General features: G+C 35.2%; 1 protein-coding gene across 2 annotated transcripts in view; it reads right to left on the reverse strand.

Moving 5' to 3' along the window:
• The window catches only part of LOC150075349 (DNA repair protein Ku80-like), a 143,759-nt gene that overhangs the window by 7,090 nt on the left and 118,380 nt on the right, over nt 1-18,289 (reverse strand). The window contains exons 15-18 of one of the 2 annotated variants that reach the window (XM_090388268.1): nt 16,998-17,107; nt 15,037-15,130; nt 13,011-13,080; nt 4,593-4,705 (exon numbers count right to left, since the gene is read on the reverse strand). In XM_090388268.1, coding sequence (XP_090244394.1) covers nt 4,593-4,705; nt 13,011-13,080; nt 15,037-15,130; nt 16,998-17,107 — 387 coding nt within the window. Of the gene's footprint in view, nt 1-4,592; nt 4,706-13,010; nt 13,081-15,036; nt 15,134-16,997; nt 17,108-18,289 lie in introns of both variants that reach the window. The other variant, XM_090388267.1, reaches the window with a different exon arrangement.

The raw sequence follows: 18,289 nt of genomic DNA on the forward strand, positions 1-18,289 counted from the left end.
TCTATAAAATCATGTCTGTATGTCAAAAATAATTTAAATTGGGGGAAATTTAATTACCTTTTACTAAATAGAACAAAATATACAGTCAAATAACTTATACTTCAGTTGTACGTATTCATGTATAAAACTTAATTGAAGTAGTTCCTTTATTTTTAATATTAAAAACACAATACCATATTTAATCAAATACCACAAATTCCCAAATAAGATTGGTGCCCATTTTGAAAGATAAATTTAAAATGAGAGTTGAGTAAGCAGCATTTTTAAAATGTTATAGTGGAATTTTTTGCTAATATAATTTATTACATTCACTTTTTTTTTCTCGACAATTGTCTGACACCAATTTTAAAATAAAAACACACAGGTGTTTAATCACATCTCCAATATAGTATACTAACTCTGAAAACATATAGTATTCATAAAAACACAACCACTTTGTACTGTTTCTCTTGCAGGTAGTGTTACTTCTCACTTTTTCTATTCTTCCACATGGCCTGAGTTGAATTTCCAACTCAGGCCTGAGTTCAAATTCCTAAAAAAAGGCCTCAGTTGAATTTTCACTGTCAGCCAATGTTGAAAAATACTTCCCAACAGGACAGGATTAACTGGTTCCTTTATGGACCTTTTACAGGACTGATTTTTAAGTAACCTTTATGGACCTTTTAAGTTGACAGTTATGCTGTTTTTTCTGCTGAACTCAGGTTTTTAATACCCTGAAATAGGCTTTTTGATATTAGCAAAGGCACATGATGCAAGAAAGCAAGCTTATATAGCATCAGCCACAAAAAAAAAAAAAAAAAAAAAAAAACACCCTTATTTCACCAATCCACTTGTTCCAAATGTTTATCAAGTTCTCCCTTGAATCTATTTAAGCTAGAAACTTCTACAACGACAGATGGAAGTTTGTTCCAGCAATCAACCACCCGCTGCCTAAAGGCAAACTTCCGCACATCTATCCTACAACCGTCTTTCCCCAATTTGAATTTATGCCCTCTCAGGTGATTATTCTGAGCAAGAGGAAGAATCCCATCAGCATTGAGCATGCTCATACCATTCAAGACTTTATGCACCTCAATCAGATCACCTCGCAGGTGCCTAGTCTCCAGACACTGTAATTTGCAAAACTTAAGCCTTTCTTCGTAAGAGCAACCCTTTGTTCCATTCACTAATCTTGTTTCCCTTCTCTGTACTTGTTCCAACAGCTCTACATCCTTCTTAAAATGAGGCCACCAGACCTGTATACAGTACTCAAGGTGTGGTCTGACCATTGCCTTATACAAGGGGATAATCACCATCTTATCCCTGCTAGAAAAATTCCTGTATATCATTGACAAGACACCATGAACTACTCTTGCAGACTGTCTGCACTGCTCAGAAAACTTCATATCTGTCTGCACGATTACCCCCAGGTCCTTTTAATTCTCTTCCACTGTCAGTGTGGAAGAGAATTAATAGCTGAGCATGAAACATTTTCATGCTCAGCTACTGCTTCCCATATGTAGTACTTTACATTTGTCAGTGTTAAACTTCATTTGCCACCTCTCAGCCCATCTGCTCAACTTTTCTAGATCCTGTTGCAGCAGTGTACTGTCATTAGTGTCATTAACAACCCTGCCAACCTTTATATCGTCTGCAAACTTGGACATTAAGCCTGATATACCATCATCAATATCATTTATAAATACAGAAAACAACAATAGACCCAACACTGAATCCTGAGGGACTCCACTAATAACATTAGTCCACGAAGAGCAGTGTCCATTGATTACCACTCTGTCTTCTCCCACTCAACCATCCCTTTATCCATAGCAGCAATTTGCCTCCAATGCCACATTGCTTCAATTTGTGCAACAGTCTTCCATGTGCAACAGTATCAAAGGCTTTTCTAAGATCCAAATATATGATATCAAAGTTATTCTTTGCATCCAGTTCCTTTGTGACTACATCATAGTATCCAATCAAATTAGCTAGACAAGACTACCCCTTAACAAACCCATGCTGTGTCCGAGCTATAACTGAAGTCGTGTCTAGATGATCCTGCAATGCTTCTTTAACCATGCCTCCATTAATTTCCCTGGAACAGAAGTTAAACTAACAGGTCCGTAATTATTTGTGTCTCCCTTTGATCCTCCTTTGTGGATTGGGGTTACATTTGCACATCTCCAGTCCATAGGTTCCCCTGAGTCCAGGGAAGCTGTCATAATTATGGCTAAGGGTTTGCTTACTTCCTTTGTTGCCTTCTTTAATGTAACTGGATAAATTCCATCCACTCCAGGTGCCTTTCTTGTGTTTATCTTCAACAATTTCTCCTCCAATTTAATCTCAGTTATTACAAGATTATCTAGCTTACTGCCAGAGTTGAATACACCTCTGGCATTCCCCTCGCTGAATAACTCCTCATGTGTAAATGTCGATGCAAAATATATATATCATTTAGTTTGTTAGTTACCTGAGCAGGGTCATCAACAGTTGAACCATCGATATCAAGTGGACCAATCTGATTCATCCCCTTCCTTCTAGAGTTTACACAAGTAAAGGACTCTTTGCTGTTTTCCTTTGCATCCTTTGCCAAAGTCTTCTCGTAATCTGCCTTCACCTGCCTAACCTCCTTTGTAACTTGGTTACAGACCAGCTTATATCTATCATAGGTTTCTGTGTCACATGTTAATTTGTATGTATCCCATGCATTTTTCTTCTCTTTCACATGTCTAATTAGTTCATCTGACATCCATTTAGGCCTAAATCTTGAACAGTATTTCTCTGTTGGTATGAAAAACCTAATAGCTTCCCATTTTGAATTTGCTGTTGGTAACATCATCAGTTGGTTCCACCGTATAGAATTTAAATACTGTCTCAGACAACTGTAGTCACCTTTATGAAAGCAAAAACCCTTTCCGTTACCCTTGATGGTAGTTACCTCTTTGAGTAAATCCCACTTCAGCACACTGTGATCACTGCCACCTAGTGGTTCCTTTATCTGCAAATTTTTGATGCATGAAGAATCATTACTGATAATCAGATCAAGAGTATTACATGCTGCTGTAGAAAACAATCATCCAATAAATCAACAAAAGCCTTGCTAGTGTGTGAGTGACCAACCCACAAATTCCAGTCAATATCCGGGAAATTAAAATCCCCCATTATAAGACACTCTAATTTACCGATAGTTTTTTTTGCGCTGCATTGTCAACTTAGGCCACAATGAGCCAAATCAACCTGAAACATGTTGATTTGGCTCATTATGTATCCTTATTGTGTATTTTAAATAGGTGTCAGGCTATCCTGTTTAAAAACAGGATAAGTTGACACTTTCCAGCCTTAGTTGCCTCTGTGCTAACTCTAGACAATACAAATTAACCCATAGAAGTGTAAAATTATTTGTTGGGGAAAAAAGTGCTAAAACCACTACCACATTACAACATCACTTCCTCCATCTGGAAAAAAAAAAAATCTCTGATGCAACTTGCACTTTTATATACTGCACCATTACAAGGGATGAAGCATGCTGATGCAATCTGGTGAAAGGAAAATCATCTCAGTGTGCCTTAACTCTACGTTCAGGTGTGCAAAACAATATTTCTTCAGGATCTTGTTTCTCAGTTATATTAAAAGAATGTAGCAATGTCTCATCATCTTTCATTATCTGACACAAATGTTTGATGTAATTTCAGGGTATCACCTGAAATGCTGATTCTACTAATGCATAAGGATGATTAAATTTTCATGCTCAGCTACTGTCATGTGAGAACTAAAGCAGAGGAATGTGCTGCCAAACTATTGCTGACACGTTGCATTTTATTTTGATTTTTCAATCTTTATCAAAATATTAATTTAATTTTAATTAAAATATTAATGTTATACACTAGGGAGTTTTAATGAAATTTTTTCAGAAAAAAAAAAATGTGAGCATGGTATCTGGATTTTGGTATTGTGTTTGCAATTTAATATAAATATAATTTTCTATTAAAATCAAAGTCAATAAATTTCATAATTATAGGCACTGTTTTCATCATGTCCTGTATCATTTACTGAAATAGTGAATATGTAACCAAAAACATCACATTAATGCATGATGAGAATGGTAAAAGTGTGGCAGCATAATCCACTGATATCAATAGTTTCTGTAACTACAGCTACATCTCATTATACATTGCATTTCTTCTATGTGAACAATGCATCATTGAATAAATATGAATATGAGACAAAAAAAAAACACTAATGTAATGTGTGATGGGAACAATAATTATACTTAATTATAATTAATTAAAAATTAAAATTTGATAATTTTTAATAAATTTTAATTTGGGTATTTTCCCATGAATGGAGAAAGTCATGTTCTTCTAAAATATATATGTTGGTTTTGTTTAAAATAAAGATGTGAAACAATATTAATATAATGAAGAATTCTTTCGAAATTAATATTAATTCCAAAAGAATTTTCTTAATGAATTTTCTTAATATTAATTCCAAAAGAATTTTCTTAATTTCTCTATGTCTACAAGTAATCTATGTATATCTATGTCTACAAGCAGTCTATGTGTCTGCAAGTAATATCAGCATTTTTCAATTAAAGACAGGCAAATTATACATACCTTCACAGATTCATCACGATATGCTTTGAGACAACCCAAAATTTTGGGGTGTGTGGCTTCTCCTAAAGGGTCTACCAGAAGTTTCATTATAACTGTCTGCAACTGAGTACATACTGCAAGTTAAAGAATATCAAATCAATATGAAAATAAATGGGCCTGTCATTCTGGATTCCATAGTTTAAGGATAGATGAATTCTGTATAATCCAGAAAAGTTTTAATAATAAATGACATGAAGCTTTCAGGGTTAAATGGGCCCCCTCATCAGCAAATTCTAACAGGATAAAGATGTCAGTATCTAACATCTTTATCCCGTTAGAATTTGCTGATGAGGGGGCCCATTTAACCCTGAAAGCTTCATGTCATTTATTATTAAAACTTTTCTGGATTATACAGAATTCATCTATCATCAAATCAATATTTATAACACTGCTAATAAGGAAAAATGGCAATAACAGAAAATTAAAAAAAAAAAACAAAAAAAAAAACTTATTCTTATATAACAAAATGAAAATATTTTGTAGATTCTGATGGTGACCACATTTAGTCTCTGCAAACATTTATGGTGACTTGTGCATGAAAACAAAGATTGGCTTTAAGAAAAACATCCAAAACAGTTTATATTATTAGCAACATAAATGATGTCATTTATTTGATCATTGAGTGGCATGGCATCATCAGTGCAAACTTCCAAACTTAAGACTTTTTTTTCCCTATAGTTAGAGGAAAAAGATTTCTCCTATAAAGGAGAAATCTCTTTTTATTTAATTTGGCTCAAGCCATTTTCACCAAGGATTTTGGTATGAAGCAAGCAAAGCTCCAAATTCCATATATTCTCATTTGAGATCAAAGACAGCACAGAATCCTTATTTCAATTGGGTTCTAAAAACAAGCTGTGTTGAAGCCTGAATTTTTAACAAAAATTATAACAGGTGATGAGGCTGGGGTGTATGGATACAATCCACAGACCAAGGTTCAAAAAAATAATAATAATAATAAATAATAATAAAATAATAAAAGTTGGAAAATGTCATTGCCAAGGCTAAAAAAGTATAACAGTCAAAATCACACAAGCAGGCCATGCTGACTGCATTTTTTTGATGAGCAGTGTTATCAGAATTTGTTCCATGAGGTATTGCTATTAAAAGAGGACATGAAAGGAAAGCAATTTGGGTCAATTGAGGAAATCCAATAAATCATGGCAGAGTGCTTAAAAGCATTCAAAAAGAAGACAAATCTCACCTTGTGCATTGCCCATCTTTAAAGAAGTCTGATGGGTTCTTTTGGGAGAGGAGGGGGTGTTCCTGACCTTGACACCCAGACATAGTACCCAAATGTGGTCTCACAAGTGCCTTCTAGAGTGAATTATACATTCCACATCTCTGATATACAATGTCCACATTTGATGGCTTAACCAGTACTTCAAATATGGAGTGTATAATTCACTCTAGAAGGCACTTGTGAGACCACATTTGGGTACTATGTCTGGGTGTAGAGGTCAGAAATCAGAAACACCCCTCCTCTCCCAAAAGAATCCATCAGACTTCTTTAAAGATGGGCAATGCACAAGGTGGGATTTGTCTTCTTTTTGAATGCTTTTAAGCACTCTGCCATGATTTATTGGATTTCCTGAATTGACGCAAATTGCTTTCCTTTCATGTCCTCTTTTAATAGTAATACCTCATGGAACAAATTCTGATAACACTGCTCATCAAAAAAAATGCAGTCAGCATGGCCTGCTTGTGTGATTTTGACTGTTATACTTTTTTGGTCTTGGCAATGACATTTCCAACTTTTATTATTTTATTTTATTATTATTTATTTATTTATTTTATTTATTTATTATATTTTTTTTGAACCTTGGTCTCTGGATTGTATCCATACACCCCAGACTCATCACCTGTTATAACTTTTGTTAAAAATTCAGGCTTCAACACAGCTTGTTTTTACAACCTTTATCAAAATAGGTATTTTCTGTACACATTGTACAGAAAGGACAGATGGCACAGAAAGGGGAAAGGGTTATGATTTAATTAAGAAGCATATTAAATCCAAGGCATTGCATCCAGTTAACCCAAGTAGGGCCAGTGCAATGTTGAGTCAGTCTAGTGTGACATATGCACTGGGAAAACAAAAATGAGGGTAGAGTGTGTTACGGGCATAATGACTGTGATGAGTATACCAAACAGCTATACAGAGAAATAGAGTGGGCCAGTAAATCAGAATGTCTTATAATGGCAGATTTTAACTTTCCAGATATTGACTGGAATTTGTGGGTTGGTCACTCACAAACTAGCAAGACTTTTGGGGATTTATTGGATGGCTGTTTTCTAACAGCAGCATGTTAGAAAGGCAAAAGAAGAAACATTACTCTTGATCTGATTATCAGCAACAATTCTTCATGCATTAAGAATCTGCAGGTAAAAGACCCACTGGGTGGCAGTGACCACAGGGTACTGATGTAGGACTTACATAAAGACATAACCGCTGCTGAGGGTAAAGGGAAGGGCTTTTGTTTTCGAAAAGGTGATTACATTGGTCTCAGACAGTTTTTAAATTCTATACAGTGGAATGAACTGTTGATGTTACCAACAGCAAATTCTAAATGGGAAACATTCAGGGAAATAATCATAGGACACTACACTTCAGTCACAGCATGTTAAGAGGTGATCAGTTATACTTCAATCATAGCCAGTTAAAAGAATTTGTTAAGAAGCAATCTTGGATTACCAACTTGATTGGATACTATGATGCAGTAACAAAGCAACTGGATGCAAAAAATAATTTTGATATCATATACAGTGGATTCCAGTTATTTGGGCACTGGTTAATCGGGGCAGCCGTTTATTTGGGGCAAATCTTAAAAAACAGAACCCAATTGAATAAATAGTCAGGGTTTACTTTGCTTAATCGAAACAACATGCCGTTTAATCAGGGCAGGAAACCCCAGCACTGGAGATTACCCTACGCTTGTCTCCGACCGTACCACCTGGTTCGGTCGGATTTCTGGAGGTCACAACCATAAAACAATAAAAACAATTAGCAGTCACCTGTTTATTGGGCTTTTTTGTTAGTGCAATCTATCATAAACGGATAGTAAACTCAATCTTATTAAATTTGGGATAATACTGACAGCTGGAATTCTGTGGATTATTATGGTGAAATGTGTTTACACTTCCATGAAATCTTCAATCATATAAAAAAAATTAATTTTTAGAATCTTCTCTTCATTCCTATTTTTAAAGCTTCATAACTTTTTACTCCATTCTCACTTGTGCGTATCGTGTCACTTGCAATTTGTGTGCCATGTTTTTTGTTATTGATTGCTTATCTTTTTACTGTTTTAAATTTTAACCCACACCCACAAATGTCAGTGAACAGAAATGTCAACTAGTTAGTATGTACATATTACAGTACGTATTAATTATTCTGATTATCACGTATATTCTTCCGATTTTCACGTATCATTTAATTTTTAATTGGTAAGGTAATAAAGGGTAAACTTGTGCTTAATATATCTTTACTTTTATAGCCTGTGGATAATATTCCTCCTATTTTTGCTAATTAGAACCGCTGTTTAATAGAATTAAAATTCAATTCACAAACGTGATCACAATGACCAACGCTTACTGCACATCGTATAGTGAACGGTACTTTCTTATGGTGAGTCCATCGTAACGTGATTTGATTGTACAGTGAACCAAGTGAAAAGCGGGGGTCTATTGTATTTTTAACTATTTATGTGAAACTTCGGATAATTGGGGCAGCCGCTTAATTGGGACAAAATGCACTAGTCCCGATATGTCCCAAATAACCGGAATCGACTGTACTTGGATTTCAGGAAAGTTTTTGATACTGTTGTGCTTGTTATGTTACTGCTTATGGATGAAGGGCTGGTTGAATGGGAGAAGACAGAGAGCGGTAATCGATGGACACTGCTCTTTGTTGACTAATGTTATTATTGGATACTGTAGGGTTTGGTGCTGGGCTCACTGTTGTTTTTGTATTTATTAATGATATTGAGGAAGATATATCAGGCCGAATGTCTTTAGCATTAGCATTAGTAGAGGCATTTGATGCAAGAAAGCAAGCTTATGCAGCATCAGCCAAAAAAAAAAAAAAAAAAACCCACTTCCACTTCACCCCTCTGTTCATTCAAAATACCTGTCCAGCTGAGCCTTAAACTTATTTAGGCTGTCAACCTCCACCACAAGGGATGGAAGTCTGTTCCACCAACCAACCACCCGCTGGCTAAAGGCAAATTTCCGCACGTCTATCCTACATCTGTCTTTCCTCAATTTGAATTTATGCCCTCTCAGGTGATTATTCCGAGCAAGAGGAAGAATCCCATCAGCATTGAGCATGCTCAAACCATTCAAGGCTTTATACACCTCTATCAGATCACCTCGCTGGTGCCTAGTCTCCAGACACTGTAATTTGCAAAACTTAAGCCTTTCTTCGTAAGAGCACCCCTTTGTTCCATTCACTAATCTTGTTGCCCTTCTCTGTACTCGTTCCAGCAGCTCTACATCCTTCTTGAAATGAGGCCTCCAGACCTGTATACAGTACTCTAGGTGTGGCCTGACCATCGCCTTATACAATGGAATAATCACCTCCTTATCCCTGCTGGAAAAATTCCTATATATCATTGACAATACTCCATGAGCTACTCTTGCAGCCCGTCTGCACTGCTCAGAGAACTTCATATCTGCCTGCACAACCACCCCCAAGTCCCTTTCATTCTCTACCACTGTCAGTGTAGTACCACAGAGTTGATACGTTGCTCTGGGGTTGCTGTTTCCCATGTGTAGTACTTTACATTTGTCAATGTTAAACTTCATTTGCCACCTCTCAGCCCATCTGCTCAACCTTTCCAGATCCTGTTGCAGCAGCATAGTGTCAGTAGTGTCCTTGACAACCCTGCCAACCTTTGTATCGTCTGCAAACTTGGACATTAAGCCCGATATACCATCATCAATATCATTTATAAATACAGAAAACAATAATGGACCCAACACTGAGCCCTGAGGGACTCCACTAATAACATCAGTCCACGATGAGCAGTGTCCATTGATTACCACTCTCTGTCTTCTCCCCCTCAACCACCCCTTTATCCATAGCAGCAATTTGCCTCCAATGTCACACTGCTCCAATTTGTGTAGCAGTCTTCCATGTGCAACAGTATCAAAAGCCTTTCTAAGATCCAAGTATATAATATCAAAGTTATTCCCTGCATCCAGTTCTTTTGTGACTGCATCATAGTATCCAATCAAGTTGGTCAGGCAAGACTTCCCCTTAACAAAACCATGCCGTGTCTGAGCTATAACTGAAGTCTTGTCTAAATGATCCTGCAGTGCTTCTTTAACCAGTGCCTCCATTAATTTTCCTGGAACAGAAGTTAAGCTCACAGGTCTATAATTACTTGTGTCAGCCTTTGATCCTCCTTTGTGAATTGGGGTCACATTTGCACATTTCCAGTCTATGGGTACCTCCCCTGAGTCCAAGGAAGCTCTCATAATTATGGCTAAGGGTTTGCTTACTTCCTTTGCTGCCTCCTTTAATATAACTGGATAGATCCCATCCACCCCGGGTGCCTTTCTTGTGTTTATCTTCAACAGTTTCTCCTCCACTTTACTCCCAGTTATTTCAAGATTCTGTAGCTTACTGCTAGAGTTGAATACACCTCTGGCATTCCCCTCACTGAATAACTCCTCATGTGTGAATGTCGATGCAAAATATTCATTTAGTTTGTTAGCTACCTGAGCAGGATCATCAACACTTGACCCATCAATATCAAGTGGACCAATCTGATTCATCCCCTTCCTTCTAGAGTTTACATAAGTAAAGAACTCTTTGCTGTTTTTCTTTGCATCCCTTGCCAAGGATTTCTCGTAATCTGCCTTCGCCTGCCTAACCTCCTTTGTAACTTGGTTGCATATCAACTTGTATCTATCATAGGCTTTTGTGTCATGTGTTAATTTGTATGTATCCCATGCATTTTTCTTCTCTGCCATATGCCTCATTAGTTCATCTGACATCCATTTTGGCCTAAACCTTGAACAATATTTCTTAGTTGGTATGTAAAGCCCAGTAGCTTCCAAGATAAGTTCTTTGAATGCTTCCCATTTTGAATTTGCTGTTGGTAACATCATCAGTTGGTCCCACTGTATAGAATTTAAATACTGTCTCAGTCCATCGTAGTCGCCTTTACGGAAGCAATAACCCTTCCCTTTACCCCTAATGGTAGTTACCTCTTTGAGTAAATCCCACTTCAGCACACTGTGATCACTGCCACCTAGTGGTTCATTTATCTGCAGATTCTTAATGCATGAAGAATCACTGCTGATAATCAAATCAAGAGTATTACTCCCTCTAGTTGCCTCCCGAACATGCCGATGTAGAAAACAATCATCCAATAAATCCACAAAAGGCCTGCTAGTGTGTGAGTAACCAGCCCCCAAATTCCAGTCAATATCTGGGAAATTAAAATCTCCCATTATAAGACACTCTGATTTACTGGCCCACTCTATTTCCCTGTACAGTTCCTTATTATACTCATCAGAGTCATTAGGCCTATAGCACACTCCTACTCTCAATTTTGATCTCCCAATGTTTATGTCACACTAAACTGACTCCACACTGCACTGTCCAGCGATGTCGACTGGCTTCACTTCCTTGGTTTTTATGTGTTTCTTAACTAATAGCATAACCCCTCCCCCCTTCCTATCCTGTCTATCCTTTCTGTAGACGTTGCACTCCCCAAATTGCAGTTCTGCATCCCTTATATCTGTGTGACACCACGTCTCTGATATCCCAACAATATCTGCCTTCGATGTTTTGAGCAATACCTCAAATTCATCAAATTTATTTACTAAGCTCCTAGCATTGGTGTACACGCAAGTATACCTGCACCTGTTTCTATTCTTAGCTACCCTAACACAACCCATGTGTTTACTTGTACCGCACTGGCTCCCAGCAGTCTCTGAAATACCATGCATCTTGTTTTTCAGGCTTCTGCTCATTCTAATAGAAGCAGTGCAAGAATCTCTTTCACCTCTGCCAGTGGCTACTGTCAATCTATTTGTCTTTGTCTCCCCCCAAGCTAGCAGTTTTCCGACCCACCTAACACTGCCTCGATAGCATCAGCAAATATTCTTGCACCCTTTCTATTTAAGTGTATCCCATCCCTGTAGAAGCAATCTCTCCTGTTAACAAGTACAGTCCAGGCTGAAAAAAGAAGTCTTGGTTTGCAGATGACTTAAAGAAGTCTTGGTTTGCAGATGACAAAGGTTGGCAGGGTGGTTAATGACAATAATCAAGGTATGCTACTGCAAAAAGATCTGGAAAAATTATGCAGATGAGCTGAGAAATTACAATTGAAGTTTAACATTGACAAATGCAAAGTACTGCATATGGGCAGCAGTAATCCCAGATTAATGTACTAAGTGTATGGTACTACACCCAGGGTAGTGGAAAATGAAAGACCTGTGGGTAATTGTGCAGTCAGATGTGAAGTTTTCTGAGCAGTGCAGACAGGTTGCCAGGACAGCTCATGGGGTTTTGTCAATGATATTACAGGAATTTTGCTACCAGGGTAAAGGAGGTGATTATCCCATTGTATAAGGCAATAGTCAGGCCACATGTTGAGTACTGCATATAGATAGATCTGGAGGAAGGATGCAGAGAAGGACAACTAGATTGATAAGTTGAACAAAGGGATACTCTTATCATGAAAGGCTTCAGTTCTGCAAACTGCAGCATCTGGAGACTAGACATCTGTGAGGTGATCTGATTGAGGTGTTTAAAGATTTGAATGGACCAAGCAGGCTCAATGGCAATGGGATTCTTCCTCTTGCTCAGACTACACATGAAGGGGTATAAATTCAAATTGAGGAAGGATGGTTGAAGAATTGATGTGCATAAATTTGTTTTCAACCAAATCATTCTAATGAGAGGGAAAGGGCAATGTACTGTCCATTCCATATGTATTTGATTTATACTATCAAATTCCACCTTTATATATCTCATCATACTCTTCTTGTTTGTAGTATACCCCACACAATTTTCTTTCTTGTTTTCTGACTACATCACACTACCACACAGATCCGATGCTTGCATGCATTAGTTCTGAATCTGGGAATGCTCTTGTCATGTCTTGGCTACTTTTGATGAGTAACTGGACCCTACCTCTTATGTCCCGTCTATTATTCTAAATAAACTGTACATTCCATAGCAATGTTCACATTCCTCATATCCGGATGACATCAAGTCTCCCCTAGTTCTAATATGTCAGCATTAGTTGTCCTAATTAATGTTAGGGCATAAACAATGGATATAAGCAATATATTTGAAGATGAGACAAAGGAATATAACTGAAACACTTTAAAATTCTGTAGGATACTACAATAAATATTTCTCACCCTCAGCAAATTTTCCACCTTCTCGGGATATAAGCTGCCTAAAATCCTCCATAGGATTAACTGTACCAACCTACATAAATAAAACATTTAAATTTACATTTGTATATCTTTCTGAACTAATGAAAAATGAAAAAAATAAATGCTATATAAAAAGAACCACTTCTAAGAAATTATAGTAAATTAAAATGAAGAGTATATTTTACTCTAAATCATGGCATATCAAATATGACAAAATACAATTTAATGCTGTTAAAAACAGCTTAAAGGTACCTAATAATTGGAATATCATATTAACAAAATTCATAAGCAACTCATAACATAAACCAAATTTTCAGAATCTTACTTTTAAGGTCTCATTTATTTGAATACCATAATAATAGGATAATACACATGATTTATTAATCATTTATACAATTAATAAATCCCGCAACTAAAGGCCTTATCCAGTAGGAGAAACCTTAGGCACCTATGATGTATCAGGTATAGGATAAAGGCTTTTGAGCTGTTCCACAAGCTAGACTACAATGTCCTATGTGGTTATCTTGCAAGTTAGTGGGATTAACTCCATATCTGACAGATTAAAATCATTTGCAAAAATGGAGAACATCAACAGTCCAGTTGAAATCCACAAACTAATATTGATTGTGGATTTCCATACAAATTTTAGACAGCAATGGATTGAACCTGTGTTCATCAATCGCATAAATGCAGTTCTCGTGTTTAGATATTTATTACTGAATGTTTTTTGGCATTCAGAAAAAATAAAATTAATAAATTTATTTATTTATAAAATAAAATATTATAAAATAAAATAAATAAATAAATTAAAATAAATTAATTCGGTCTAGTGTACTAACAGGTGGTCTGTGATCCATTTTTAAAGATATGCCCTCAAAACTGAACAGATGACAGAACTGACCACAATGTCAATAATATTTCCAAAAGAGATTACTATACGGTAAAAGGGAGCGAGGAAAATAAATTAAAGGAAAAGTAAGAACCATGTCCACATTAGCCATTGAATAAACAAAGTAGTGGTGTTACATGGGGTGATGAAAAAAAGTCTAATTGAATGGGAATTTGATGTGATCTAACTCAAATCAATGTGCATGATCAGTTTTGTTGCAATATCAAACTTTTTGGCTGGTGCAGAAAAGCTTAGAGCTTCCTTGAACCACATTGCTAATATTAATATTAAGTTTTAAAAAAACATGAAAGAAAAAAACTGTAGGTAACATAAAACAGTTGGCTGGTCATCACAGCTGCATAAATAGCATTTATTAATCCTTTCACAACCGAGTTCCCAAAATTGTGTGGGCTCCTACAGGTCACTTTCCAATGGTGATGAGCTCTGTGGAGTGAGTTTCAACAAATTTTTGAAGTTTTATGAAAATAAAAACTTTGTATATAAATGATTTCAAATATTAATTTCTTCTTATTTTGAATTGAGTATCTAGAAACAGGGTAAAATTGTCCAAAATCAAACCAAATCTTCAAAAAAAAAAAAGGAAATAAACTGGTAAAAAATGATTTTTTCTAATTTTTATGTAAACTCTGTTATATCCTCTACATCTATTTATGTATCCCTCAATTCAATTTCATTAACTTTTGGATCTGAGTTTCAGAAAATATCTTCACCCTTTGTAAATGAAAATCAGAAAATAATGGCCAACAGGTGTGATGACTATCTCCTCCATTTTTCAAGCTATTTTTATGCTGTCTTCTACTAAAACTGTGCTTACTATTAGTTTTGGAAACAGATAAGAGATATCAGCATATACTGAACAAATTTCAGGACAATTCATTACACAAACAAGCACATTATTCGAAATGTACTTGAAAGATCCTTGAAACAATGCAGATTTATGTCCTGGGAGCCTACATGGGAAAAACATAAATCTATGTATGAACTCATGAAATGGTTACTAGAAGAATATAATAAAATAAACTAAATCCATTTATACAAAATATGAATTAACTATGTACTCAATAAATTTAGTGCTTTAAAGATATGTAAACTGCATACCTCCTCAACATTAGCAGTGATTAGACTACTAATTCCACCCTCTAGGTTCCCATCAACTTTTGCTCGTTTTACTTCTGGTTCTGATTGTGCATTACTACTGAAATAAAGGAAAGTTATTAATAGCGGTTCATCTGAGGGCAATCTCACTTATTCATATGCTTGAACTATATCAATATTCATTAACTTTAATAATAACACCACATTGAATCACTGCTAAATCTAGAGTCTAGGTTTCTCATATTTTATCAAAAAACCATCAGTCTTAAATTTTTATACAGAACTATACCTAGTGCCAGATGTTTTTACAATTGGCAATACCAGCATTTAAAACAAGAGACAAGCTTGGAAATCTAAAAATATCTGGCCAGCACAAAGAAAGGCTCAAAAACACAAGAATGCCTGTGTTTGTTAGCATATTCTTCAGACCGGACATAAAGGTAGCTGTGAAACTGCAATAATTAGGTTTTTAAACAAGCCTAATTCAAATTTTGATGAGTGCAGAAGATCATGCTCAGAGATCTAAAATCTGAAAATGCATAACAGTAATTAAAAGCAGTTACAATTTGAACATAAAATGTATTATATTATGTTGGTTGGTTAGTTCTTTTGGGGATTCCTTGGTGCATCAACTATTTGAGTCATAGTATACCAGCTTATATATTATTAGACATAATCTACCTATCATATATGGTGTGTGTGTGTGTGTGTGTGTGTGTGTGTGTGTGTGTGTGTGTGTGTGTGTGTGTGTGTGTGTGTGTGTGTGTGTGTGTGTGTGTGTGTGTTCATAGGGTAGTCTACTTGTCTTTAAATGTAAAACAAGAAATTGTGTAGAAATCATGAAAGTGGACCTCAGAGGAGCTATTCTGATGGTGTGTCAATACAAAAAAAAAAAAAAAGTAAAGGAATGACAATAACTCACAAAATGACTTAACTGTTGTAGACACATTATGAAATTAAATATTTTGTTTCAAAAAATGGATACTCTAATGCAGTGGTCTGCAAACTTTTTTGGTTGCGCACCCTTATTTTACTTAAAAGGACACACCCCAGAATAAAAAAATTAAATATATAAGTTTAATATATTTTTTTAATTTATAACTCATTTACATGGAAGGAATTATGTCTCCAATCACATTTATAAAATCACATATAATTTTAAAAGATCACAAATACAAAACAAAATTAAATCAAAGTTCAAATCAACTGGTGAAATACCACCACTTTGCTTATTGGAGGCTTGAAGTGGTGAAACCATTGTTTAGTCTAGGGCAAAGTTTCCGGCATCCCCCTCCCCCCATACTTCTCCTTCAACCCATGGACGGTACTAAGTACTATAGGTTCTGATAACTTTCGTGTTTGGGGTTTACATAAAAAAAAAAAAAAAAAAAAAGCACAAAATGATATGAAATCATTAATGTAACAAGTGTAGTAAATGCAATGTAATACTATTTGTTTTATTTATAAATAATTTACGTGGTATGCATTATATCTAGAATCACATATATAAAATCACAATCTAATTTGATGCAAAAATACAAAACAAAATGAAATTGAAATTAAAGTACAAAGTGGTATAAATCGAATCAATAGCATTTTTTTTGTGGGAACAATGTGGTTGAATATTTTTCATTATTGCTGTGTATCTTGGTTTCATATTTTGGGACACAGATACCCAAAGATCTGGTTCCAAATTAAATTTATTTCTAAATGTGGTTTTAATAATAGTCATTGCAGAGAAAGTCACCTCACATAAGTACATTGATCTAAATGGAAGGACTACATCGCTCGCTCTGTTTACCAAATCACTCCATGGATCATCTCACACACCTCACTTTGGAGACCACTGCTCTAATGTAATGTAAGTCTAACCAACCAAACCCAGCACAGATGCTTAATTTTCTTACAATTTTGTTACATTAAACTATCAATAAAAAAATCAAATGATAAAAAGTGAAATTTACCCATTCTGAAACACAGAAGCTCCTGTTTCTACAACTTTCTTGTGAACTACTTCCTCCAGAGGAAAAAATTTCTTAATCTTCTCAATTGCAGGCTTTGCTAGCTTAAGTAACTGGGGAATTAATTAAAAAAATCTGGTAAAATATAAAATAATTACCTATTAATTATCATAAAGTCACAGAACTTTAGAATGTGTGAGAATATCGAAGATTATTTATTATTCATAATAAACATTTAAATATGAATTTATGGAGGATTTTTTATATGTAAAATGAAAAAATAAAAGCAATAATAACATTTAAACTTATATATGCTAAATTTTTAATTTAAATATATAGTGAATCAATTCAAATACATTCAAAATTTAACAAATGTTTATTAAACATACTTTTTATTTGTTCAATTAAATGCCTTAGTAAAAGCTAAATAAAGAGAATCAACATTTAAGTATTATCTAGAAACTCATTTGCAACTACAAGGTAATCTTAGATTGGATACTACTGACTGTTTTGACAAGAATGTAAACTGAAAGACAGTGACAAAATGGAGAATAAAAAGGATTCAAGTTTCAATAAATTAACACAAATTAATCTTGGCATACAAGCAAGTGTGCTAGGTGTACAGTAAGCAGCAAAGCAACTAAGGCTATGAAGTATTAGTATGTCTGTAACCGCACATATTGTTCAGTCAGTTTACTGGATGAAAAACCTCATTTTCCGCAAGAAAAACCATGCAACTTTTGCCTGAAAATGGCTAAACCAGCCACACCGTTCAAAAAAATCTATCAAAATTCCTTGTGTCACACAGGATTTGAATTCAGGCCTTTTCCACCTAGTGAAGATGGTAATTATAATCACTGTGAGGGCATATTAGAAGGTAAGAGTAAATTTACTGTTTTGCATATATATTGCATTAAAAGAATATTAAACTCATAATCGCAGTACTAATTCTTAACATTTATTAAAATATCTCTGATAGTTAACACTATCCAAATCTTTTCAGAATGCAAATTAATCAAGGATAGCCCATTACCACTAAGTGCTCATTTAATATTTTTATGCTACTCCAATTTTTAGGCCTACTATAACAGAGGCAATATTAAGACTGTGCCAGACAGTTTTCTAAAGGAACACACAGGTTTTCTGGTTGGTCAGAAGAAGATTCTCAATGCTGTACCCTTGTAGAGTAACCTTCCAACACTGGCACTGAGAGCAAGTTGCTTTTGATTTGATGATCACCATAATGGGATATAACTTAAAATCACTTAAATCATGTTGAAGACATTCAGAGAAAA

This window comes from Mastigoproctus giganteus, chromosome 14 (assembly GCF_048544385.1).
Source record: "Mastigoproctus giganteus isolate SK-2022 chromosome 14, ASM4854438v1, whole genome shotgun sequence".
Taxonomy (NCBI): Eukaryota; Metazoa; Arthropoda; class Arachnida; order Uropygi; family Thelyphonidae; genus Mastigoproctus; species Mastigoproctus giganteus.